Below are 26,727 nucleotides of genomic sequence, written 5' to 3'. Positions count from 1 at the left end.
CTTTTGCTTTTATTTTTCAAATTATGTAAAAATCAGCCTTTTCATTTGGCTAGAGGGTTCCTGGGTAATTGTGGATTTGCATTTGTGAGGAAGTCTAATCGCCAGGCAGGTTTATAAATGATTTTCCCAGCGCACAATGAAAAGGGCGGTGGCACTGACAAAAAAAAGAGGGAAAACGATTGTGTCGAATCTATTTCTCCGAAGTCCCTGTGCGGAAGACAGTGGCCACTGCGTGTTCTGACTCCAGATTTGTAGATAAACGATAAAAAATCTAGAGTTTCTGGGTCTTTTGGGGTTTTATCTTTATTAGATGGTGCTCGATCATTTTATCGGAGGTGCTGAAATGCAGCCAGCATCGTTTGAGCGAGAGATTCCCCCTCCCCTTTAGCCCACAGACAGCATCACCACATAGCAGGGAGAGAGAGACCAATAGGCAGCATCAGTGAAAGGAGTCAGCCTTAGGAGGATAGAGAAATTTAAAACCATCATCCAGGCAGACAAAAGAAAACATGGATACACAGGAGAAAATACCTTTTAAACAGGCAGCAGGGAGCATGCGGTGGTCGTCCTGCACATAGTCGGTGTTCTGCACGGACTATTCCCTCGTTTTTAATGAGGCGGGTGGGGACACACAGCAAGCTGAAAAGACGGAAAGATTTCTCCAATCCGTCTGCAAATTCTGCCTGCCTGCGATGGCTGTGACTGCGCGATGCTGTTACAGTACAAAGGAGAATGTGCCTTTTTCATTATATTTGGTTATTTTCGTACTCAGTGGCCTTACAAATGCACAAATTCGATACACCATTCCGGAGGAGCTGGAAAACGGGGCATTGGTCGGTGACATTGTTCGGGATTTGGGTCTGGACCTGAGGAAACTTTCCACCAGGCGCATCAGAATCACATCAGACAGCGCACGAAGATATTTCACCATCAATCACAAGACTGGCAAGTTGGTGGTGAGTGACCGCATTGACCGAGAGACAGTGTGTGAATTCAGTGGCACCTGTTCACATAACCTGGAGGTGGTATTAGAGAATCCACTTGAGGTGCACAACGTGGAAGTGGAAATTTTGGACGTTAACGATAACGCGCCACAGTTCCCTCGCGATGAATATCAGCTTGAGGTGTCGGAGTCCGCGCTCACCGGGTCCCGGTTTCACATCGAGGGGGCTCAGGATGCAGATGACGGCTCTAACTCGGTGAAGCAGTACAGGCTCAGCCCAAACGACCACCTCACTCTGGATTCCATAAAGCCCTTTTCCAACAATAAGCACATTGAGCTCATCCTCAAAAAGCCCTTTGACCGAGAGCAGATGCCCTCTCATCAGCTCATCCTCACAGCAATGGACGGAGGCACCCCGCAGCGAACTGGCACTGCAAAAATCAATGTACGCATCCTGGATGCCAATGACAACGTGCCTGCGTTTGACAACTCCGTGTACAAAGTAAAAGTGTCTGAAAACTCTCCAAAGGGCGCATTGGTGATCAAATTAAACGCAACAGACCCAGATGAAGCCTCAAATGGAGAAGTTTTTTATTCCTTCAGTAGTTACACACCAGAGAGAGTCAGACAGATGTTTTCCATGGATACAGACACAGGAGAAATCCGAGTGAAGAACAATATAGATTATGAGGAGACAAACTCGTATGAAATGTACATACAGGCTATGGACAAAGGGCCAGCTCCTGTGGCGGTGCACTGTAAAGTAGTTGTAGAGGTTTTGGATGTCAATGACAACATTCCTGAGATTGTACTGTCTTCACTCTCCAGCCCTGTGCGTGAAGATGCCCGGGCTGACACAGTTGTAGCATTGATCAGCGTGAATGACCGTGACTCTGGACCAAACAAACAAGTAACCTTAGAGATCATGCCTCATTTGCCTTTTAAGATCAAGTCCTTCCGGAACCACTACACCATCGTCACATCCGCTTTCCTGGACAGAGAAACTATCTCATCCTACAATGTCACCGTCAACGCTGTAGATGGAGGCACGCCACCTCTGTCATCTCAGATGACCTTTAAAGTGGACGTTGCAGACGTGAATGACAACCCACCTCGCTTTGAACAAACATCATATACTGTTTATATCACAGAGAACAACGCTCCTGGTGCACCCCTGTGCATCGTAAAGGCCACAGACGCTGATTCTGGAGAAAATGCACGCATTACCTATACTGTCCTCAATGACAACAATCATGGTATCTCTGTAGCTAGCTACGTCAGCATCAAACCTGATACAGGTGAGGCCTATGCCCTGAGAGCCTTTGACTTTGAGAAGCTGAGAGAGTTTCACTTTCAGATTAAAGCCCAGGACAATGGCGTGCCTCCTCTCAGCCGTGTGGCCACAGTGTATGTTTACATTATGGATCAGAATGACCATGCGCCCAGGATAGTCTACCCACCCACCAATGGGAGCCGCACCACAGAGATGCTAATGAGGAACACCGAAGCAGGAGTGTTGGTTAGTAAGGTGACAGCGTGGGATGGTGATGCAGGGCAGAATGCCTGGCTGCTCTATTCCCTGGAACAGACCAACACAGACACTGACCTGTTCAAAGTGCACGAGTACACAGGAGAGATCCGCACCACAAGGCGTGTCATTGAAGACAACTCCACTTCCTTCATTCTGACTGTTTCAGTGCGTGATAACGGCCTACCGCCGCTCTCCTCCACCGCCAGCATCCATGTGCATGTGATGGAGCTGCCACCTAAAGTGGCCCCTGACCCCAAGCGCATCATCAGGCCTAACAGCCCCCTAATGTTTTCCAATGTCACCCTCTACCTCATCATTGCCCTGAGTGCCACAACCTTTGTATTTCTGGTCACCGTCTTTGTGCTGGCAATTGTGCGTTGCCATGCCTATTGTACCCAGCCTGGATCCTGCTCCCCATGTTGTGTATCCAAGAAGAACATGCCAGAGGGGAACACATCTGCAGGTGGAGGAAGACCTGCAGGTGGAGGAGGCGGTGGTGCCGGTGGAGGGCAGCCTAACAGCAATGTGGCCCTCCGCCGTGACCTCAAAGTAGAGCCACATTATATTGAAGTGCGGGGAAATGGGTCTTTGACCAAAACATACTGTTACAAGACATGCCTGACTGCTACGTCAGGAAGTGACACGTTCATGTTCTACAACACAGGCCGGCCGCACAGTGGCACCTGGGGCTCAGGCTATGTCACCAGCCACAGTGGGCAGAGCCAGATATTTGTACGGCGCCTCAGTATGCCTGATGCAACTGCCATTCAGGTGTGTTTGGTGTGACTGTTTTTATTTTTGCCTCACAACACTAAGTGGCATTTTGTGGGCATCTTGTATGTCAAGATGACGATAAATAATTTAATGTATCTGGTTTCATAGCTTCACTGGTCATTACATTATGTATCATTTATATTTAGGTCTGCACCTTAATATCACATTAGAAAGCTGACCTGTGTGTGGAGTGTGGGTATACCTTATCTGCCTTGTGTGTTCATTTGAGTGGGTTGGCAGGCTTTTATTGATAGTGTCTGTAACGCTTAACACCAGTTGTTTTAGGATTCAGTGTGTAACATGTTAGTGCATCTGTCTATCAAAATTTTTATTTCAAACTCCTCTGTCTGTTGCTCTTTCTCCCTGCTTTTCCTCTGCTTTCTCCAATTGACTGTATTGTTCAACTATGACCCCATGTGACTAGGGTTATTTGTCCGCTGTGGGCTGTGTGTCACAATTTTCAGGTCCACTAGGTTCAGAGGGCATTCAGTGGTCATCTTTATAATGCAAGCTATGAGGGCCACCAGTCCCATTGCACCAAAATATTCTCTTCTGCTCACGTATCTCAGTGGTACTGAACGGTGAGCCATAGTATGGAGTCAGAGAAAGCCAGGAATACAGCAGACATGGTGTCTGAGTTTCATGTCGACTACAGCTTTATTTCACTGCATTTCTCCCATGCAAAACATTGACGACAATGTACACAGAGTTGTTTGAAACCAAAATCTTTCTTCAGCTAAAAATGTTGCAGTAAAACAGTACCATGGGCTGAACCAAATATGATCTGTTTTCTGCATAACTGTGTTTACCCCAGAGCCTCGGTTGGTCTGTCTGTGCAATGCAGAAAATGATACAGGAGAAAAGAAGTGATTAAATGGAGGAATTGAAAAATGTTGAAATGGTTCCGTTATCGCTTGAGGTGTTCCTCATTAAATGCCAGTCATGTTTGTTCTTGCTATGTAATTAAATGGCAGTGATGTGTTTCCCAGTACTGTGCATGGATTGGCTGGCTCTGTGAAGACGAGGCGGGGGATGAAAGGTGATTGGACACTGTGTTGATGGCGGAGGTGTGAGCTCTGTATCCATGGTAGGAGTGTTCACATAGAGGGAGAGGGAAGAATGGAGGAAAAGGCGAGAAAAACACTGAGTGGCCAAACCAAAATCTTTCTTCATTCTGCACATTATAATGCACATCTAGACCAGGACATAAACACATTATAACATCTATTTCCACTTAGTGTCTTCTCCCTTTCAAATGACGAATGCACTGATTTCTCTTTCCTCATATGGATCCAATTTTAATTTAATTTTTGTTTCTGTTTGCATTTACTGTGTGGACAAGTAATATTTTGCATTCTCTTGGGTGTACAGGACACTGCAAACATGCTTTGGTGGGTGCTGCATGGTTTTGTGTTATTTCTGTATGTTTTAATTTTTACCAGTAAACACCATGTGACAAAGCACAAAAAGCCATTTAATCACATTTATGGACAATCTAACTGTATCTTTAATAGTTTTTTATCTTTCTCCTCCAAAATGTAAAAATAGACAGAGGTTTAACTGTGTTTAATGCCTTAGTAACATCCAGCTATTGATCCATCAACCAATTGCTTTTTGATGAATAACTGTCTTTATATAATTAAGTTCACCTCCAGTTTCTTACATTTTTTTTCAGATGCAGCATTGCTCTGTATCCCTGTAGACATTTTGCTTCTGTTTGAATGATTCCAGGAGGAATACCAGGCTTCTCTCATTAAGACCAAATATTGGATTTCAAGGGTGATGAATGTTCACTGCAGACTTCTAGAGGTCAATGCAACTTCAGCAGCAAGTGAACATCTTTCATATCTGAAAGGAAATGGGATTGCAAATGGGTCTCTTCTGAACCACTTCGTCAAAGATGGAGAATTTAGTGTCCTCCATCAGATTGGTTTAGCTCTGTCTGTGGTTTAGGTTGAGATTAGACAAAGTGCAATCTCATCGCTGTTATCTTGTCAGGTTAACAGACCATTTTACTGCAACATGAGCATTATTTTACAAAATAATGAATTAGGATTTCACTAAGTGATTGTAATGTGTCTCTGTCTAGATGCAGAGCCAAGGGAGGTAAATCTGATACTCAAGTTCCTCCACCTGTGACCTTCACAAGAGTCAAATGATGGAGGGCAGTGGGTGTAGGGTAAAATGTAGACTGGGCTCTGCACAGTTACCATGGTGAGCTGTGTCAGATGGACTCAGACTGTGTTCTGATCAGTGTAAAGAGGATATAACAGGGAGAAAGAATTCAAGAGCACAAGAGAGGGGTGGTGAATATACAGAGACAGAGTAGACGAAGGGAGGGGGTATGATGAAATGGAAAAATACAGAAGATGATGGCAGTTGTTTTTAGAAACAATCCTCTAGCATTGCTAAAAAAATATCTTGATATTTCAGTAATTTTGTGATGACTGATTTTCCCATTGTGAAATATTTTGTTAGACTGATAGAAAATGTGGAAAAAGTAATGGTGATAATTATCAGCACGAACATCAAAGTGCATTTCTTCAATAATGGACTGTACCCTTGACCAGCCAAGTCCAGACTAATCAAGGCTATGTAGCCTCAGGACCTATGTCCAGCAGTTCCAAGGTCAGTGGGCCACTGGAGGGAAATCTCTCCGTCATTTTCTTTTCAACAGATATGGATGTGAGCAGGAGAAGGTGGAGAGGGTGTGGGAGTAGGAGGAAATGAGTGCACCTACAAGCTTCAATTCATCACTCACTTCTTTCCAAAGGCAGGGGCAAGCTGTCGCTGCCATGATTGTGTGTGTGATGGAGTTTGCGTGTGCATGATGCACATCCACTAGCAGTTCTCGCCATGACTTATTAATGAGATGGTATTGGCTTTCGCCTGTACTTAAGGCTCAATTCCTCTCACTCTCTCTTGCAGCCCAAGGCGCCGAATGCAGACTGGAGATATTCAGCCTCCCTGAGAGCAGGTGGTGTAATGCAGAGGTAAGCATCTAATTTTTTTTCTGTCACCTTGCAGTATCTCTTAATTTCCTCATCATTTAATTGAAGACCAAAAGAGATGTTCACTACGGTCCCACATGATTGTTTATGGAAAATTAAGCCTAAAAAAAAATGAAACAAAAAACAGAGTCATCTTAAGCACTACCCGGCTTTCATTAAGACTGATTGCTTCTCAGACACCTTACTAACAACAATATGGTGCTCTGTGTTGAGCTATAGGTTTTATTCAATATATAAAATCATATGAATGCACAGTGTCTCCAGAGACCTACCCATCTTGGTACCACAGACCCAGGTGAAGTATTTATGTTCATTCAAAGACCTATTACAGTAAAGATGTCTGAGATCATTGTTGGTGCAGCTGTTACTTTGCTGCCACTGCAGTGCAGTGGGGAAGGGTGGGTCTTAGTATCAGTCATTTCCAAAACAGAGTAATTAATATCCTTGTTTTACCATTTTTACTATTTGCATTTCCCAATGTAGAGAATTTCTTTTAAATAAACAGTTACTGTAAATTGTAAGAAAACTGTAAATGATCATGGCTATATTAAAATATGTACTTTCTGTAAAGCAAAAAAAAGAAATGTAAATTGTACTAATAATCACTGAAAACTACTGAATGTGAAATATGAAAGAAGCTACATAGTGAGCAAAAATGGAAATAGCTGTCTCAGTGCTAACAGACAGATGGAGAACTCACAGGAGGGATGGGCAAACAGAGAGGTGGTCAGTGGTGGATGAAGGGCAGGTAGTGAGGTGGAAAGATGGCCTATCAGGATGGGGCATGTGTTGCATGACAACACCAGTCATCATATAACCTGTAAAATCCTGGGCTATCACCTGCGGTAGATGTGACCAAATCAATGGTCACTGTAATGAGAGGGAAAAATAATTACACATAGTCTTAATGAATTGTAGTCAGCCAAGGTATCTCTCTGTGTGGCATCCACCATAGATTCATCATTTGTCTACACCCTATAGGCAGATTTAGAATAAATTGACAGATTAGAGAGATTAGCCTTGAACAGGAAGTACAGTAGCTGGCTTTCCAATCCATATCGGCAAAGTAGGATTTCTCTTTTAACATCTAAAACTGTTACTAAGATGTACACAAGCACAAAGAAGTGTGTCGCCGTGTCTATTGAGATGCTGTAGCAAAGACGACCACATAAAATGACAGAGTGGACAAGCCTTTGCAGCTCCTGTTAACGGTGTCTGTATATTGCTGCTCAGAGACATTGGTTTCCTGAGCTCTACATGTTATGCATGTCATATGATGTACTGCTTTATGTGTACTGATCCAGGCTTTAGTTATATTTTAGTGCTCATGTCTAGTCTGCAAACAAAATGGAGTGCCTGATGTCTCTATTTAAACTCATATGCAACCTTAGATCATGTAATGCAGTTTAGCTTTGATTCCTTAATTTATACATTATCTATTATAGGTACACATATATGTATGTATATTTTCTTGTGTACACTCAGATGTCAATGTCAGATTAAGAACAGCATACAGAGTGCAATTAATGTAGCACAGATTCCCTCATAATTACAGCAGGGATTATTGAGTTAACATGCTTATATATGAACCAGTCTAACATATTAAAGCTTTATCGTGACTCATTACCTCTGATGTGCCCCATTATCAGCCTCACCGAAAATGAATTTGTTTATACACTGACATGAGCAGAGCTTGTGTAAGAGATTTTGGATACCACACCCAAACACCATGTAATGGCTCTGACCTGTTTAATTTCTTTTAATCTCCTGTGGAATGCACACCATATCCTCTGAATTTGGTTTTGTAGGAGCTTATGCCTGGGTTAGGTTTGTGTATAAATAAGTTCACCCCCATGAGAAGGTTTATCACAGGAAAATGATGAGGAAGCATGTGGTCACAGACAGTGGAAGATGAGATGAGGAACGAAAGAGATCAACTGACATTGGCTGAAAAGTGTATTATTAGTCAAGTATTTGCCATTAATATTTGATCAGTGGACCCTAATGATGCTGGTGCTTAGCAACATTTAAATGGCCCCCATCACCAAATGACTTTTGCTCAATGAACAGAAACACTGTGAGTAGAGATCTAGATTCCTCTATGTTTTAAGTGTTTACCACTAATAAGCCTGTATTCTTATTAATAAAATTCAGTCTCAGTACTCCTTGGTCCCCAAGACCTTTAGGCAGGATTCAAAGCTTCTTGTTTTTAGGAAACAGAAGCATTGTCGATGCATGAAATGCACACAAATGACCAGGTCTAGTTTATACTTGGTCGGGACCAATTAGATTAAAGTTGAATAGCAGAAAGATTATGGTTTTAAAATAACATTTTAAGTAAGCTAATCTATTTTTGCTTGAATAAAATAGTCTATATTAAGATGTCTTTAATATGAGGCTATCACATGACAATTTGATTATTAACCATTAAATATAATTTCATATTGTCATCTAATATATATGGTATCCTGTTCTATGAGTATTGTTGCTAGGTTACTATAAAATGTTGAATTGACCCTTTAAGAAAGGTTTTTCCCTCTTTGCTTGGATCGTATCAGAAAGTTGTAAAATGATTTCACTTGGATCTTTATGACTAGAATGTTCTTGTCGTGGTAAAACAATATATTCCTTTCTTTGTAAAGATAAAGCAGAGGCGGTGAGAGATACGTGGTTTATAAAAGTGTTTCTGTTGGTTGTTTAGCGCTGCAGAGAATGTGGAGTTTTTCTAGAGTAGAGCGTGCTGGAATCCCACAGAGACTGTGTGAATATGTAACAACAGCCATCTGTAATCCATAATCCAGAGAATGTCAGGAAAATGTAGGATGAACACTTTAATCCTAATCTAAATTGTGCATTTCTGGGATTGTGGCTGCCCCATCCCTAATCACCCCCATACAAATAGTACTAAAGTTTGAATTTGTAATCTTGTGCATAATGGGAAACTTGGAGACAGGGGAATAGTTGCAGAATACACTGCATTTGGGAGAATATCTTTCCAGTGTGTAAAATGTGCATGTTGTTTTTTTTGTGTTCCAGCTCAGTGCACATGGAGGAGTCCTCAGTAATGCAAGGAGCCCAGGGCGTCCTGGTTCAGAACTGGCCCACTGCATCCAGTGCCGCTGGTAAGAATCAGTCAAGCTACTCTCACCAAAACAAGTTACATCTAAGCTAGACACTGGGTTAGACACAATGAAATAGGCTTAATTACACACAGAAGACTGCACATGGACTGGGTCTAATCCTTAAGGGTCTAATCCTTAAGGGTCTAAAGTACTGAAAAACATCCATTATTAATAATGGATTTCTGTGCAGCACATTCCATGACAGAGAATCAGACAAATCTGAATACCAGCTAAGGCCTATGTTACACCAATATCTGTACTAGCCTACCAAACCACAAGAGAGCAATAAAATTAAGAGAACAGAGAAATCAGCTACAAGATCATTCTGGCTCTCTATCACTTCCCACTGCTGCAGAGAGGAAATGACATGTGTTATGTAGGCGGAGATGGGTATCTCTGCTCTCTGTAACAGGAAGACAGAGAATACCAAGTGAAAGAGAGCAGGATTTGGGATGGGTGGCATTGGCAACAAATGATATGGTAGCATTTTATTTTAGGTCACCATATGTAAGATTTCTAAGCAGTATATATTTATAATAACTATATATTTATAACACAATGTATGTTAAAACCTCTTGGTGCCCACTGGATGGGATATATGCACTTGCTTTTTAGCAGATACATTAACAAATACTTATTTTAATACAGTACGCTTTACCACTATTTTGTCTTAAACTATTTAATAAATATTTATATGCAGCTTATTCACCGTAAATATGGGGACTTAAAATAAATCAGTACTAATGATATTTTGTTAGATATATTTAAATATTTTTCTAAGGTTTTAATGATTTCATCCTGTATAATATATAGTTGCTCAAGGTTACACCTAAACAATTTATTGCAGTTCAGTACAAAAGTTGTGCCATAAATGTTATTTTTGCAGATTGTGTATAATATTTTGTTTTTGTTTACATTTTAGAACTATGTAAATTCAATAACGTAAATAACTAATGTTATGACAGGAAAGGGTTGCATATAATGTATAAGAAGTCACTTCATTTACAAATGGAAAAAAGGTTGTTTTTTTTTTTTGTTTTTTTTTTTACTTTAATCAAGGGGCAAAAGACTTTTTAGAAAACAGTACTAGTGGAACCTTACGGAAGGAACACAGAAGCAACACAAATCTCTAAATGACAGTATACTCAATGCTAGATGACATTTCACAGACATTGTCATGTCAATGTCATTGCATATGATGCCATATCTACTGCCCTTAACCAAGCGGTGCAGTACATACACAGCATTAGTGCATTTCACTTGTACTGAGGTGAATTCATTTGTCATCTTTTGAGTTTCCTCATGACGACAGGAAAGCAAGGTCAAAAAGGATTATAAGTGAACTAGAGGAAAGTGTTGTGGAAGATTGTGCAATTAAGTTTAGGTAAAAAGAGGTTTGTTGTAATTTACAGTGTAGAGCTGGCTTGGCCTGGTGTCTTACATAGACAGGAGGCAGTGGGCTGGGCAGGCAGACAAACTACCCACACACGAACTACGTTCCCTTCCTATCCAAACGCACACACAGCCTCCTTGGTTCCGTCATCGATTTCTTGCCTTGGCTGAAGACTTACAGCCTGCAGGCACTTCAAAACATGAGATATAGAGAGATAGAAAGATAGATAGATGAACAGACCAGAACAGGCATCATGGTGGATCATTAGAACCAGATCAGCTTGTGAAGATTTAAACTGGCCTAATGAAGCTGTGGCAGTTCAGAAACAACACTAACCATGCTTTTGCCTAAGGGCTAACCACGCTGTTTATCTCATTCTCTGCCAGGTTAAGAATTGGAGTATTATCTGAGGGCTATATTAGCTTCAGGACAAATGTTAGGTTTAGTTTAAGGATGATTCTGTCAGATAATATGTAAAGCATTTATTTATACCACTCTCCCAGTAGAGGACAAGAATGGGAAGTATTTCTGCACAGATGTTCAAGTTATTATGTCTCAGAAATGAGAGAAATTGATATATTGATTCAATGTGGCCTGTCACATCATTATGAGTCATACACTGCGCTATTTATAACAACATTGCTTGCTATGCAGACTGTTGTCCTTAGGTGGAGAGCAGAGGTATATGGATGTTTGCATGTTCAGGGAATTGTATCGATGTGGGTGCCATACATACAGGGTGCTGTTCTGACCTGCAGTCTATTTTTGCCTTCAATGAGAGACACAGAGGTACAGCTGACAACGCCCCTGTTTCTTCCCCTCTGATTCAGAGCAGGCAGGCTTCTGTGTTAGTATCAATGTGTGTGTGTGCGTGCGTGTGCATGTGTGCGTGCATGCTTGGCCGTGTTGCTAAATGTGTTTTGGCTGCCTGGTTTGTGTGCTGCTCCTGCTGTGACAGATGGAGTGCAGCCCACGCCCAGATTAACAGACCCACATTAATGAAATCAGGGTTCTTCTCGCTGTCTCATTCTCTCTCCCTATTTCTTCCTCCTCGCACTCTGTTCTCAGCTCTGTCTCTAAAGCAAGAGCACAGTCAGAGAGAACCTGTACAGAACTGCAGCCATACCCTGAAGAAGCGAGCAGAGTGACAGGAGGGAGGTCGGTGGGGACTGACAAGAAACAAGGGCATATAAGCAATGAAAGATAAGGTGGATAGGAAGGTAGAGAAGCAATGAGCATAAACCATTTTGGAAACAGTGACAGTGAGTAAATCAGAGTGATTGACTGTAGCAAAGGAAAGAGAGGAAGCTGTATGAGGCTGCTGTTGCTAGGGGAAAGTGGTTAGACGAGAGAGAGAGAGAGAGAGAGAGAGAGAGAGAGAGAGAGAGAGAGAGAGAGAGAGAGAGAGAGAGAGAGAGAGAGAGAGAGAGAGAGAGAGAGAGAGAGAGAGAGAGAGAGAGAGAGAGAGAGAGAGAGAGATAGAGAGAGAGAGAGAGAGAGAGAGAGAGAGATAGAAGAGAGAGCTTGCAGCATTATTCTCCATCAGCACAAGCACTGTCACCATGACTCCTAGCAATGTCCTACTGCTTTACTGAAGGATCTTGTTTCCAAAGCAACCATTCGTGGCCCTCAATATTAAAGAGGGTGGTGGTGAGGGGTGTTTTATAGAGGGAAGTGCAAACATATGGTGTGGGACAAAGGGTTCAGAAGGAGGGGGAGAAAGAGAGGAAAGGATAAAAGCACACTAATGGTATCAGGTGAAGGACAAGCTAAAGCAGGACTGTAGGGAGTGAGAGTTGAAGGAGGGATGGATTTTTTTGGGAAGTTGGGTGTAAGAGGTGTAAAGAGAGGGAAAGAGCAGAGGACTGAGTGACAGAAGAAGAGTGACCTACATTTAATGAGGCGGTGGTGTATTGCAGAGGTGGATTCAGGTTTACTGTTTTCTTTATCGCCCCAGATCTCTCTCTCTCTCTCTCTCTCACACACACACACACACATATTTACATCGAAACACAGACAGAGGAACAGACGGATTTAATTAGGGTTAGCAGTAATCAACTGAATCAGGCACCTGTCGAGGCAGAAACAGACTGAATGGTGGAAGCAAAAGGCCGTGTAAAAGGGAGAACGTGCCATGTAGCATCTAAGACATTGTAATGTTTATATTTTTTATGTCTCAATCCAGAAGAACATTAATTTGGAGATGAAAGTAAAGTTAATTATCTGATTAAAAAATGATGAAGAGGTGCACAAAACTGGTTAAATTCAAGGTTGCCTGTTCTAATCTCTGGCTCCAAGCTTTAACGTGGATGTAATGTAAAGGAATTTTTAGCACAAGGTAAGGAAGGTAGAACAGTCTTGAAGTTGTCAGGCACTTTTCATTGTTTCTAAATCCCTCCACCTAATCTGTTTTCCTATTCTGTATATCAGCTATTTGTGTTTCTCTTTTGTCACTCTGTTTTTTTTGTTCCCTTCCTGCACAAGACTGTCTTTAAATATCTTGCCAGATTTCTCCCTCTTTCTCTCTCTCTGGAGAATAAATCCATCTTTCCATTATTTATTTACTTTTTTTACCAATGCGCCTACGAATACTTATGTACTTTACTGTGTACACAAACAGATACAGATAACACCTCTTCCGCTTCCACACATACGCACCGCCATTCTGTGTTATTGTCACTGTGTTAAATCCTGTCACTTGGGATTGCTTGTGTCCACCATCTGCCACATGATCCAGCTGAGAGCAGATGACAGGGTGCTCAACCAGGCATTTAACCCAAACAGAGACACACACACATACAACTGAACACTCAAATATGCATATGTTAAGGGATAGTTGCTTGACATTATTATAGTATGACAATTTTTTTTTTACATATGTATATAATTTTATTTAGTTTTAGCAGATTAGGGAAAATATGGTAATTAATGCAGACACCCACATGCATTCTTTTATCGGCACGCAGGCAAAGCAGTGAAAACAGACACATGAATAAGAATTAGCTGTGAATAGACAGCAATATCGCATTTAATCAAATGCACATACACATTGCACAGCAAACTAAGTAACAAAGGTGGGGGGGGGGGGTTGTTTTTTGGAGAAAGGTGTGGTCCCAATTGACTGCCAGTAGATTGTAAACAAAAAGAATCAACTTTCTTTTCCTTCCTCCCACCACCTGTTTTTTTTTTTTTGTTTGTTTTGTTTTTTTAGGGTCAGCATTGTGTTTCCTAACTGCATCCTTGCTCTTCCTAGCCCCTCTTCTTCCTTCTTGTCCTCCTCCTCATCCTCCTCCAGTTTATTATATAACACTGCACTGCGCTCCACTGCGCTTCTGCCCAACTGCCTGATGGTAGGGTAGGGTGAGACAAGGGGATGAATAAAGTAGACATGGCAAATGCAGCTTGGCCATGATAACCTCAGTTGACACAGGGGAGATGCTGGATTGAAGACTCCAGAGATCAAACTTAAGGAAAGATACTGAGAAAATCCTGGACTGTACCAAGAAAATATTGATTGTAGTGGCTTATGTCACTGTAGAACTTAATATGCAGAGGGTTAAATAACAATAGAATAGGAGTAATAACAGTAATAGTAACAGGGATGGGGGCAACAGTCATCACTATGACAATAGGACACCATCCTCGTCTGTAATGTGTCTGGTTGTTATTGTTGATGGACAAGTTGTTCAATACTAAATCACATTAATGTCTCTATAAACAATGATAGGCATGATTAGGATTCAGTCAGTAACTGGGAGGGATGGGTGTGGGCTGGCTAAGTTTTCACGCTAGATTAGATGAAAGGTCAGAGGAAATGAGAGATGGGGGGGGGGGGGCATGGAAAAGAGAAGGAGGAAGGTTGTGATGAGAAAGTGGAGAAGAGAGAGAGAGAAATTAGACTGAAGTGATGGTTGTGAAGACCAGTGCTGAGTGAGGTCTGTGAGTGAGTCTGTTACCAACACGATGTAAAAGCGGTGCAGAGAAAAGGCAAAGAGTAAATGCAATAAATGGAAGATATTATAAATGTTTTTTAGAAAGTACACAAACCTGCAAAACTGGTGAAGACTGTTTCAGTTTCCCAACAGTTTAACACACCCAGACTACATTATGTCCCATTATTTGTCATTTTCTGTTTTTTTTTTTTTTTAAACCAGCATAAAACGCTGACCCTTTCAAGAGAGTTCCACTGCCCTCCCCAACCCTTTTCCATCTGTCTGCTTTCAGCGTGACTCATCACTCTCTTGGGTGTTGTTTTGTTTATGAATATGTTTGCATGGGGGCACTAGTGTCTCATCAGGTTCGCACATGGAATTAGACAGGTAATGTGAGGCAAGACGATGAACACTTTAACACAAAAACCTACCAATGCTTCTGCGTTTTTCACTTTCTGTTTTTGTACTTGGCTGCTTCTTTGCCTTAGTTTTCAGATTATAGAATCAGGGTCATGTTCCTGCTGGGGGAGTCAGATAAGGACTTATCAACCAAGGGAAGTCTTTCGCCTTGTAAATGAATGTGACTGTAGCTGTCTCTATGTCTACATATAGAGGAAACAGTGAATGGATCTAGCCTGTCCTGATCTAGTCTGGCCTGTCCTAATCTTCTCAGTCTCTTTGTCAAATCCTGCCTTCTCTCTGCAGCTGTGTTGTCACAGTGGATGAAAGCCTGGAAGCTTTTTGGGGGAACAGTGAAATGTGGGGAAATGTGAAACAACTAAATGCATGACCCATTTCATTTTTCACACTAGGGAAGTTGGGTTCTGAGAATGTTTGTCAAGTCATGATTAGTCAGGTATCATAAAGTTAGAGTAATTTTCTCTATATCAGCCAATAAATTAAGATATAAATATAAAATGTTTCAGCTCTAACTAAGACGAGGTATTCTAAATACCTTTGCTTTAATTAGTGCATGTGTGTTCTAGTACCAGAAATTAAGTGAAATGCCCTTGTCAGCTTTCACTTGGTCAGTTTCCCTGCAGAAAGGGGATCTGTGCAGCAGTGCGTGCCTCTGTGACTGATTAGGATTGTATGCCAAAGAGGAGATGTCATGTTTGCCATGGATTTTCCCCATAAATCATTCCCTGTGGGCAGATTTCACTTGGACTTAACAGAAAACACTGAAATATGCAAGGGGAAACAAGACAAGTTTTCAAAATATGAAATCGGGGATAAAAGAGGGAATAAGATTGGATTATATTATATTTGAAAAGGGAGAGTAATACATTCCATCATCTCAAAAAGATTAAATATTATTGGTGCTAGCTATTTGTGCATTAATTTATTTTGATTATTCATCGTCCTGCATCTGCATAACAAGACAATTCAGTATTATAACTGCCAAACAAAAATGCATTAACTGCACTAGATACATGGTGACTGTCAGATGTAGTAGAAATGTTATTTATATAAATATGTAGATATAGCTACACAATTTGTTCATCCAGGTTATTATAATTAGACACATATCAGCTTACATCAGGCAGTACATTCATAGCTTAGTCAGAATTACATTGTATTTGCAGTCTCCAACTGTATCTGTGATCTATTATAAAGGGTCTTTTCGTGAATGAGATGGAACATAAAGTAAAGGAAACCAAACATACAGTGTCTATTTTGAGGCTGGCTGAATAATAAAAGGGTTAGATAATACTGGAAGATGGCATTGGCTGCATTGGGTACTTCATCGGGTCAGGCCTCTTTTTCCTGACACTGTTCCTTCTGGTTGGATGGATATCTGCTCCATGGAGTTAGAGCAATAAAAGGAATATATGAAGCGAGTGTGGCAAGTAGGTCACTGCTGTGAGGAAAGAACCAAAGTGATGGGGTCTTTTACTGGTAGAATGTGTTTATTCCTTATTTAGATATTGCAGACAGACGTTAATATGATGACACATAGGTACACAGTGAAGTAAGAGTGTAATCACCTGCCACTGATTAAAAAATGGCATGTTGGTTTTGTCTTAACAAAGATGTACATACATTTTCCCATTTAATTGAATGGTTGAAGGTATAAGACCTGTGCCAATAAGGAAAGGCATCTTACTGCCTTTCTATGTGTCTGCATAACTAAACCCAGTCATCTCAATCAGTGTAGTGATTTAACCTCTTCAACCCTAGAAATCACCTTAAGCAAACACCAGAACAAATATCTAAGGGATATATACGGTAACAAATTGGTAAAAGAAAAATGTTGCTTTTCTTGCAAAACATCAGAATTCCACCAAAACAGCACAGGTTTACTTCCTGACTTCTCTCAGCCTTTAGAAAAATGATAGAGTTTAGTCTTTCATCACACAGTGCCATGGATGTTAACTTTAGCCAGAGGGGGGGAGCCTTTGATTCATTGCCCACTTAACAGCCTCTTCTTTGAAGCCTCCAATTAAGTTCTACCACCTCCCGTGTTTTATAGCATGTCATGGCTGTTCGTCATCCAATGCCTCATTATTGACCGATTAGATTTTACAGTAGCTGCTGTGGAGATCACTGAACTCTCGCAGTGAAGGTTTTGACACAGTATGCCTGATTTATATACATAAAAACGCAGGGAACATTAGCACTGTGCGTTTCATTTAATTTGCAACAGATCATTTTATGGTACGCCACAGGGACTGCCTCCTACAGATGCTGTGACCTCTAAACATGCAGTTCAGTGGTGACATTTGAATGATAGCAGGTTGTTTTCAGGAGACAAAGATAAATTTATCAATTAAATACTAGTGGGCTGCTCTAAATATGTGATTATGAAAAATATGTCAATATTAAATTAAAATGTTAACACATATAATGTATGAATAATACATTTTAAAGGTTTGTGATGATTCACAAAAAGATTTAGAACAAATAACACCCACCACAACTTAGAAGATATTTGTTGCCTGATCCAGTAAACAGGGTGAACATTTGTAAATCCAGCAGAATGTGTAATCAATTCCCCTTATCATATCTTCTTCAGTTATTTTTTTATAAAGTTTCTTCAAACATCCATGAATGATAGTCAGACACAATCTGCTCCTCCTATTACAGGCAAACTGGGCTTCCAAGCTGCTTTGCCTGTTTCATAAATCACAATCTTAACATTCATTTACCTGCAGAATGCATTAGAAATGAAGTGCAATGGACATACAGTGTTTATGAATTTTTTTTTTCAAAGAAATAAGTGGTTTCAGCCTGTAATTTGCAGCTTTTTACATTACAAGTGGAATATAATGAAAGCAAATTGGATGTTCTCTATGAGCTCAAGAAGCATAACATTTGGTGTTGTTTAATAACCCCTTCTGTTTCAAGCAAATAAACAGCTAACCAATAACCCATCATGCATATTTGTTTTCTTTCAGATGGTGAAGGGGGAGAGGTGTCCCCCCCAATGGGTGCTGGTGTAGACAGTAACAGCTGGCACTTTCGCTATGGCCCCGGCGGTCCCGGAGCACCCCCACAACACCTGAAACCTGGCGAAGTTCCCCCAGAAGCCTTCATTATCCCTGGCTCCCCTGCAATCATTTCCATAAGACAGAACCAGGGAGGAGAGGATGACAAGAGCGATTTCATCACCTTTGGAAAAAAAGAGGAGGCCAAGAAGAAAAAGAAGAAGAAGAAGGAGAAGAAAGACAAGAAGGATAAGGGGAAGGATGACGGAGATGAGTAAAGGAGCAGAAAGAAAACAGCAAAGAAGAAAAGGGCGTTGTTAAAACAGAGGTACCAACCAAAGTCCACTGGACAAAAAGAAAATGTAAAAGCTATCATACATTTTTCATTTTATTATCGACTTTCACTGATACCATTTTAAAGCTCATTCTGTTATGAACCTGGCTTTACCAAAATTTATTTTAACTTCAGTCTTTGTTGAGGTAAATTGTTGATCTTGCCTTGATGAAGCATACAATGATTGATTTTCCTCCACACCCCTATGTGCCTATACACCCTGAGTCAACTCATGTGGATCAACATTTCTAATAGGGAAGGCCCTCATCTCGAATTTTTTCTCCCTTAACCTACTGGGCATGTTGGCACCTCTGTCTTACCCCCTCCCCAACCACAACATGTAAACCATTCTCTCTGAGAGAAGACAAATACTTTGTTCAAGAACAAGAAAAAGCTCTGTGCCAGCCAAGAAAAAGAAGATTGAGATGGATGTATACGATGTGGAGCTGGACACACACTACTTGTAAATAGCACAGGCGAGAGTCACTGAAACTAAGGCTAACCTGAAACTGTTGCAGATTACTCTGGTAATTACCGATAGTGTTTCCTGCGATCTCAATGAAACCACATGCACATACTCGCATGCTCACACATTCAAACCTACAGACACAAATACACACACTTATCATGACAAAGTGGACACAGAAATCACTTGAAACCGAGAGCAAGGGAGAGAAAATCGACTGACATCAAACAAATGTGCTTAAGACTAGACACTGCAAGCTTTTGCCCTGCACAGTCGCCCATGAGGCGCACATGTGGATATCAGCTCTCTCAGGATGGAAGCACCATCCTTTGTAATCACGCTTTATTTGTATTTGAGGGACACAGAGAGCTTAATCTCCTACCAGAACAACAACTGAGGAATGCAGAGAACACCGGAAAGACACCTCACATTCTCCTGATGATCACAAAGGGGAGAGTCCAGCTGAGCTGGCTTGTGACTTCACTTTCAGTCAGTGGACTCGTCTGAAACTATACAAAATAATAGGAGAATCTTGAGATTTTGATAACACCTTCTTTTCTCCCCCTGCTGCAGCAGTAGCCTGATGCTTTCTGCACTGAATGTTTGGTAGCAACCAGTCTTTACCTGATACCTTGAGTTTACAACTGCTCACCTGCTTGTACTTGCCCCAAGCTGCCATATGCCATTCTCCCACACTCCAAAAGCCTTTTTCCCTATGGTCACCCATTGCACCGACAGACTCTTCATGTGATTATGAAGTGTGTGGACTTGTTCTGTTTTCATTTATTCTCTAAAGAGATTCACTATTTGCATACTCTGGCTTTTTTTTCATTTCTTCCTCATAGCTTTAACTGCATTTTTTGCATGTCATGCCCACCCTGATTTACCCTCAGACAGTACCCCTATCCTCGGCTCTGAACCCCCGCCTAGGATTGATCCTGGGAATGGCCTGCTCTGAACATTGTGGTGTGCTGAGAACAGCATGGAGTAATGTGGACTTGGCCTGGGGAAACCCAGTCGGGGGGTCTCCGCCCTAAACTCTTGTCAGATGTCTCTCTAAAGTGCGAAACGGTTCAGTGCTTTTAACTTGTGCATACTACAGTACGCTGTTCATTTCCTCTATGTAGCCACTGATGAGAGGGGACCAAGTGGGATGAGGCAGATTACAGGAGTGGAGGACTGTGATGACGTGAGGAGACAGGTGCCATGGGCTGGCCCTTCCCCTCCATGTAAAAGAAAAGAAAAGAATGCTGTTCTCCAAATTGATTGTTGAGTCACATATTAGCTTTTATGTACGCTGTAAATGTAGCGTAGACTTCATAGATTGTCTCTATATTAGTAATTGAAACCTGTGAAAAACATGGGCATCTAGAGAGTCCAATTCCCACAGCTATATCCCACTAACCCTCTCTCAGGAGGTTTTGAAAAAGGGCCACAGATGCCTCAAGGTTTGCTTCTGTTGGTACGCCTCCCCTGCCTGTAACTTGTTGCCACATCCCCAAAGTTTTGCGGCTCAGTATGACGTCACTCCATTAAGTGGCTGCTGCATGTACTGCTCTAAGGAAACACATACTATATAGAGAAATATATATATAAATAGATAGATGGTTATGATTTTATTCTTTTGTATTATCATTTTTCTTCATTACTTGCACAGGAGATATTTGTATGTACTTCTGTCTCTGCCAAACATCTATGTACTACGATCTTCACGCTCCACAGATGTTGTATGGCATCTACTAAACCTCTTTAGACATTTGTAAATGCTATAGTGTGATACCTTTCAATGCAAGATTATTTTTTTTCTTTTACTAACTATGAGTTTTGCTTTTAAGAACAAGAAAAGCAAGAAAAAAAAAATCACTCTTTGTGTCTGGCTTTGACATGACGATCTAACTAGCACTGTATATTGTAACTGAAATATGTATGATCTACCACTTCCCTTTCACTCTTAAAAAAAGAAAAAAAAATGAGAGAAAAAAATATTCCAGTGTAAAAAAGGTATATGTAGTGTATGCTTGTGTTTAGTGAGTGTTCATACTGTCATTCTTTCCCAATGTATGGTGGTGAACTATGGTGGCAATGTGCTGTCCTAAATGGATCAGCCCAGATCTGTTTTTTTTGTACACCCACTCATCTACTGTGACAGTGAAGTAGTGAATTTCATTTATTTCATTTATTTTCTGACTTTTTTTTTTTATTATTTTACCTAAATGGATACAGTGGTAATGTGTTTTTGTTTATAAATCACTAATAAAGTTTTTTTTTCTTAAAAATTTCTTGGGAGCATCAATTTCTTGTGTCTCTTGGCCTGTTGCTTCATCTGTCTCCCATTTTAAGACATGAATGTATGGTAGTATGTAGTATGGTGCATGGGCTTTTAAAAAAAAAAAAAACAAAACACAAATCAATAGAGTGACATCGGTCATGCTGGCCAAGATAAAATACAGCATTGATAATCAATATTTTTGTCCAGTCATCTACTCAGGCAATCACCTAAACCTTTTTAAAAAGGGTGAGTTAAAGTTCTAGTAACTACAGCAAAACTCCCATTTTGTTATTTGTTAACAGGAATAAAAAAACTTTTCTGACCTAATTATAAAATAGATATATTGATATATCTGTGCATTTTAGTGTCTTTACTGAAGTTGTTCTTGAAGTGCTCGGTTTGTTAAAGGGAGTTTTTCCTCTCCATGGAAATGTGTTGGGTTTCTATGTAAGGTGCCTTGAGAGGATTTAATGGTAAATTGGCACAATACAAATTAACTGAATTGAATTGAATTACATTACATTAAATCTCCCTCTCTCCTGGTTTTTGCTTGAAGGGAGGATGAGTGTTTTGCTTGTAAAAGGTATTAAAGATTTCAAGTCAAATAAATAAATTAAAGTTTGTGAGAATGCTACATCCCTCTTTTTATTTCACTGTCTCCAAGAGACAGACAAATTAGTTTCTATGGTTACAGCTATTCAAAAATAGTCTCTATGGCAACAGCCTCATATATACAGTATAAAAACACAAGAGGGTTTAAACAGTGATGTCCTTAGGATGGGGTCAAAAGTGTGTGAGGGTGAGTTCTTTGAAATGCCACAGACAGCACATGTACCCATTGTTGCTAATTTCATGATACATTACCACAAAATGCATGACTTCTCACAAATACTTTACGGGTAAAAACAGCTGAAGCATGAGAGAAACAACACTTTAACAAAGACCACTAACACCCACACATTTAAAAGGCCTATAGTTACATATTCCCAAGAGCATCTGGATAATGTTTTCTGGCCTTTTTGAATTTTGAATAATTTTACTTATTCAAATAGATAAACAAATTGTGTGCAGTTTGCACAAAAGTAGCCTGCAGTGTTTGGTCTGCAGAGCAGTGAATCTTTGGCTAATGAATATGGATATATACAATGGCAGAGTGAACACGGCAAGCAAAACAGTAGGCCACTGTGCCCATACTCTTTAATTTGCCGAGTCCACAGGGACAAATTTAAACCAGATGAAACACAACATAGCCCAAATCAAGACAGCACCATATTGTTCAATGCATGGTCTATATTTTTTCATGCAACAGGAAGGACACAAAATTTCAAAATAAACATAAGCAACCAAAATAAAGTAATTGTATGCTAAATGATGGGTCACTCAAAGTTAAGTGCATGTGTTTGTCTTAGTGGTTGTGTAAGGCTGACCATGTGCCCAGCTGCAGTGACTCAGCAAAAAAACAACAACAAAAAAAAACATCATCATGCTGAGAAAGGCAAATGGAATGACTTGGATGCAAACAGGACAGATGTGCAGATGGAGATATTATTTGCACAATATGTTTGGCTTATGGCAGTAACAGCACTTCACATTACACTGTGGAAACACAGCAGTTGTGAAAAAGTGCAAGAGTGGAGTAAATGAGAAAGTGTGAGAGAGTTGGCTGAGTAGGCTAAGTACATCTGTTCCAGCCTGTCAGGAATCATGTAATTTATTTTAACTGAATTACTGGCAGTTGAAATATAAAGGAACAAGTAGCACCTAAGTATTAATTTGACCTTGATATTTAGTGTTTCAGGAAATTTGCATTTAGTGAAATAAATGCATATTATAAAAACCCAAAATAAATGTGTTATTTTGAATGGTTTCAGCTAAATGCTACATTTTCTGCATTGTAAAAAGGCCAGAATAATGCAGGGAACAAGCAACAAAACATAAGCCATGACAAGCATAAAAATGGGCCACTTTAATTGCAATTAGTCAATGAAAAGTGCCATCCAATGTCACACAGTAGGTTAGAAATAGGCATACAGTATGCACGTCTTGTTGGTTTACTAAGTGCAGGCTGCTACCACGTACTATAGCCTTTTGTAATGAGTGTGATTAGACTAACCGCCTGCGTTGGAAACGACGAAGGTTCAAGTTACCAGTCGTTGGCTTTTAGTCTGCAGGAGGTCACAAAAATGTAACGGCACTGAAATCTGTAGATAGACTTTTACCTTGTACATTTGTGTATGGGAATATGTCTTCAAGACTGACTAACCTCCCTTTAATCAATTCATTTTTTATGCTGCAACAAAGTGACTCCACAGTCTAATGTTTAACAGAATTAAGTTTAAGCAGCCTACATGTACCATGATGCAGCTTGTCCAGGACGTGGAATACCATTTTGGTCACTGTTTAATCCAACACCTAACATTTTCGGGTTAATTAAAGGCAGCACGGAAATTGGCATACATGGCTGTACATTTATAATAGCAGAGAAACCAAACAGTGAGGTTCGTATTAAACAACCTTACTGTTTAACTCATACTACATGATGGCAGCACATTTCCCCTTTTCATCCATTTCCACTTGCTATAGCCTACTTTTTCTATCTGCAGTAGTGCTGAACAATAGGCGCCATCTCCTGGTGAAAATATCACAGCACAGCAACAGCAGCAAAACAACAAATGAATAGATGAAGAATTGATTAGTTTTAGTTCACTTCTGCTTTCAAATTAATTATCGGAGAAATCATTGTAATTGAATCCCACTTATATATGGTTTTCATTACCTATTATGTCTTTTGGAGAGATGTCAAGTCAAGTCAAGTCAATAAGTTTTTATTGTTATTTCAACCATATATAGCCGTTGCAGTACAGTGAAATGGGACAACGTTTCTCCAGGACCATGGTGCTACATATAACAGAGCAACATATGACAACAGAAGACTACCCTTGAGACAATTTAACAAGGACTACAAACTACATAAGTGCATGTGTGTAAACTTGTGCAAACAGTGCAAGACAAACAACAGTGCAGATAAGAAACAGTGCAATACACGAGACAAGACAGTACTCTACATAATACACACAATAGCACCGAACTGTACAGGTGATGTGCAAGTATTGTTAGTGCAAAAAAAAAAAACAACCTCAGGATCAGAATAATACTGATCACTATACTTTGTATACATTGTGCAAGTATGATTTAAAACTGAAAAAACATTTGTGTACATTCATATGAAAACAATGTCAAAGCAGCAGCAATGAAGATACTCATATTGATGTGTGTATGTGTGTGTGTGTGTGTATCAGTCTAGTTCTGTTGAATTGAGGTGTCTGATGGCTTGTGGAAAGAAACTGTTACACAGTCTGGTTGTAAGTGCCTGAATGCTTCGGTACCTCTTTCCAGACGGCAGAAGGGTGAAGAGTGTGTGTGAGGGGTGTGTAGTGTCATCCACAATGTTGTTGGCCTTGCGGGTGCAGCGTGTATTGTAGATGTCCTTGATAGAGGGAAGAGAGACCCGAAGATCTTCTCAGATGTCCTCACTAACCTCTGCAGGGTTTTTCGGTCTGAGACGGTGCAGTTCCCAAATCAGGCAGTGATGCAACTGCTCAGGATGCTCTCAATAGTCCCTCTGTAGAATGTGGTGAGGATTGGGCGAGGTAGATGGGCTTTCCGCAGCCTGCACAGGAAATAGAGATGCTCCTGGGCTTTGCCGGTGATGTAGCTGGTGTTGAGGGACCAGGAGAGGTTCTTTGTCAGATGAACACCAGGGAATTTGGTGCTCTTGACGATCTGTATTGAGGATCCATTGATGTTTAATGGAGAGTGGTTGTTTTGCTCTCTCCTGAAATCAACAACTATCTCTTTTGCATGGGGTCCAGCGAGGGTGGCAGCAGGGTCTTAATATGCTGCATGACTAGCCTCTCGAAGCACTTCATAATGATGAGAGTGAGTGCAACAGGACGATAGTCATTGTGCATGACACTAGACTTCTTCAGGACGATGGTGGTGGATTTAAAGCATGCATGTTCAGAAAATGTAGGCTAGACCTATATGGCATACAAATATAGCATACAACAAGTTTCTTTTATGAAATAAAGAAAATATAAATTCCTCAAAAATGTCTGCTTGTTTTGTTTAGTTCATTTCCACGTGTTAGAAAACATAGGGCAGCTTGGGGATGGCTGTAATGAAGGGTTGGTTGTAACATTATCAGTTTCACCTAAAGGGGAAGATCCAAGAAATATTTGATCAATTTCATGTATAACCATTTCCATTCTGATCTTGCATGTGGCATTTCAGGTCTTTGTGAGGCACAGAGATTAAACAATGAGACATAGATTTTGCAAGTAAAAAAGTATTTATTTATTTTTTTTAAGACTAGAATTTCTTTAGATATTGTTAAAGATAAAATTATGAAACTATTAGTAGTCTCTGTAGATGAGGCATTTCATTTCTGTGAATTTCAAACCATCATGGAGCCAATGCTTACTAAACAATGGCTGACAAGGGTGGGGATAACTGTAGCACTTTTTTAAAAAAAAGTGGTACAATCAACCCTGCAATAACAATTAAATATATTTTCTCTAACTTACTCTTGTTTACAGCATGCCAAGACAGTGGGACAGGAAAGCTGATAGGGGTGTGTCTGTACACAGACAAATCTACATCAGATGAGGTGAAGCAGGGAAAGGAGAGGAAAAAGCCTCTCTGCCATGTGACACTGGGCAGATTTTTGCAAGAAATTACAAAACCTCAGAGAATAAGGATCAGGACAACTGCTGCATGTGGGCTATCACACCAGTAAAAAATCTTCAGTAGATATGTTGACTCGATTGAAGCAGTAGATTTGTATTTTCTTTTGTAGATTACTCCACATGGGGCAGGCCTACTGAGCATCTGACAACTGCAGATTAGGTATTAGATGTAATAGCAATTTTGAACTTTTGAAGCATAGTTCTCAATAAACTATGCAGAATTTGTGTTGTAGTCCCAATTTGTAACTCTTCACTCTTATTGCTACAACTTACCCCGGTAGTGTGGTAGTATTAATGAATTTTGTGATATAGTTAGAGAGATTGGGGATATGATTTTGTGTCAAAATTTCAAACCTCCAATATCCTATAAATATTATAAATACAATGTGAGTTACAGATACTGAGACAAATAGTGTTGTAAAGCCTGGTCCCCACATATTTGGTTGTAATTTCGGTGTGATTATTTTAGCTGTGGACAGACCTCCTCTCTTCAAATATTAAGAAGCGTGACGCTGCCTGTCCAACATGGCGGCCGGGATGACGTACGCGGTCAGCCGCGGGCTCGAGTGGCGTCTTGAGTGTGGTATCTATAGAAACTGCGCAGGTTCTGTCTGGTACGTCACACCAAAGGTTCCATTGCAGTGCTGTTTTCCCAGGTATGTTAACCGTACGCCGACATGTTCGGCTCTTCGTTTCCAGATGTCATTAAAATGTGAAAGTTCAGCAGTTTGTCCGGAATAATACGACAGACCGTTCCAGTCGATCGTGTTTTCAGT

The 26,727-nt window shown here is 40.5% G+C and overlaps 1 protein-coding gene across 7 annotated transcripts in view; it reads left to right on the top strand.

Annotated features, from left to right (window-relative positions):
• The window catches only part of LOC113144191 (protocadherin alpha-C2-like), a 121,232-nt gene extending 100,017 nt beyond the window's left edge, over window positions 1-21,215 (top strand). For 6 of the 7 annotated variants that reach the window (XM_026330044.2, XM_026330042.2, XM_026330040.2 and 3 more), the window contains exons 2-4: window positions 6,177-6,241; window positions 9,296-9,381; window positions 18,105-21,215. In XM_026330044.2, coding sequence (XP_026185829.1) covers window positions 6,177-6,241; window positions 9,296-9,381; window positions 18,105-18,412 — 459 coding nt within the window. In that variant the 3' untranslated portion in view covers window positions 18,413-21,215. Of the gene's footprint in view, window positions 1-475; window positions 3,246-6,176; window positions 6,242-9,295; window positions 9,382-18,104 lie in introns of those variants that run through there. The other variant, XM_026330038.2, reaches the window with a different exon arrangement.
• The last annotated feature ends 5,512 nt before the right edge of the window (window positions 21,216-26,727 follow it).

The sequence above is a fragment of the Mastacembelus armatus genome, chromosome 10 (assembly GCF_900324485.2).
Source record: "Mastacembelus armatus chromosome 10, fMasArm1.2, whole genome shotgun sequence".
NCBI lineage: Eukaryota > Metazoa > Chordata > Actinopteri > Synbranchiformes > Mastacembelidae > Mastacembelus > Mastacembelus armatus.
Note: the sequence above shows the minus strand (reverse complement) of the source record. Positions and strands in the feature narration are given on the sequence as shown.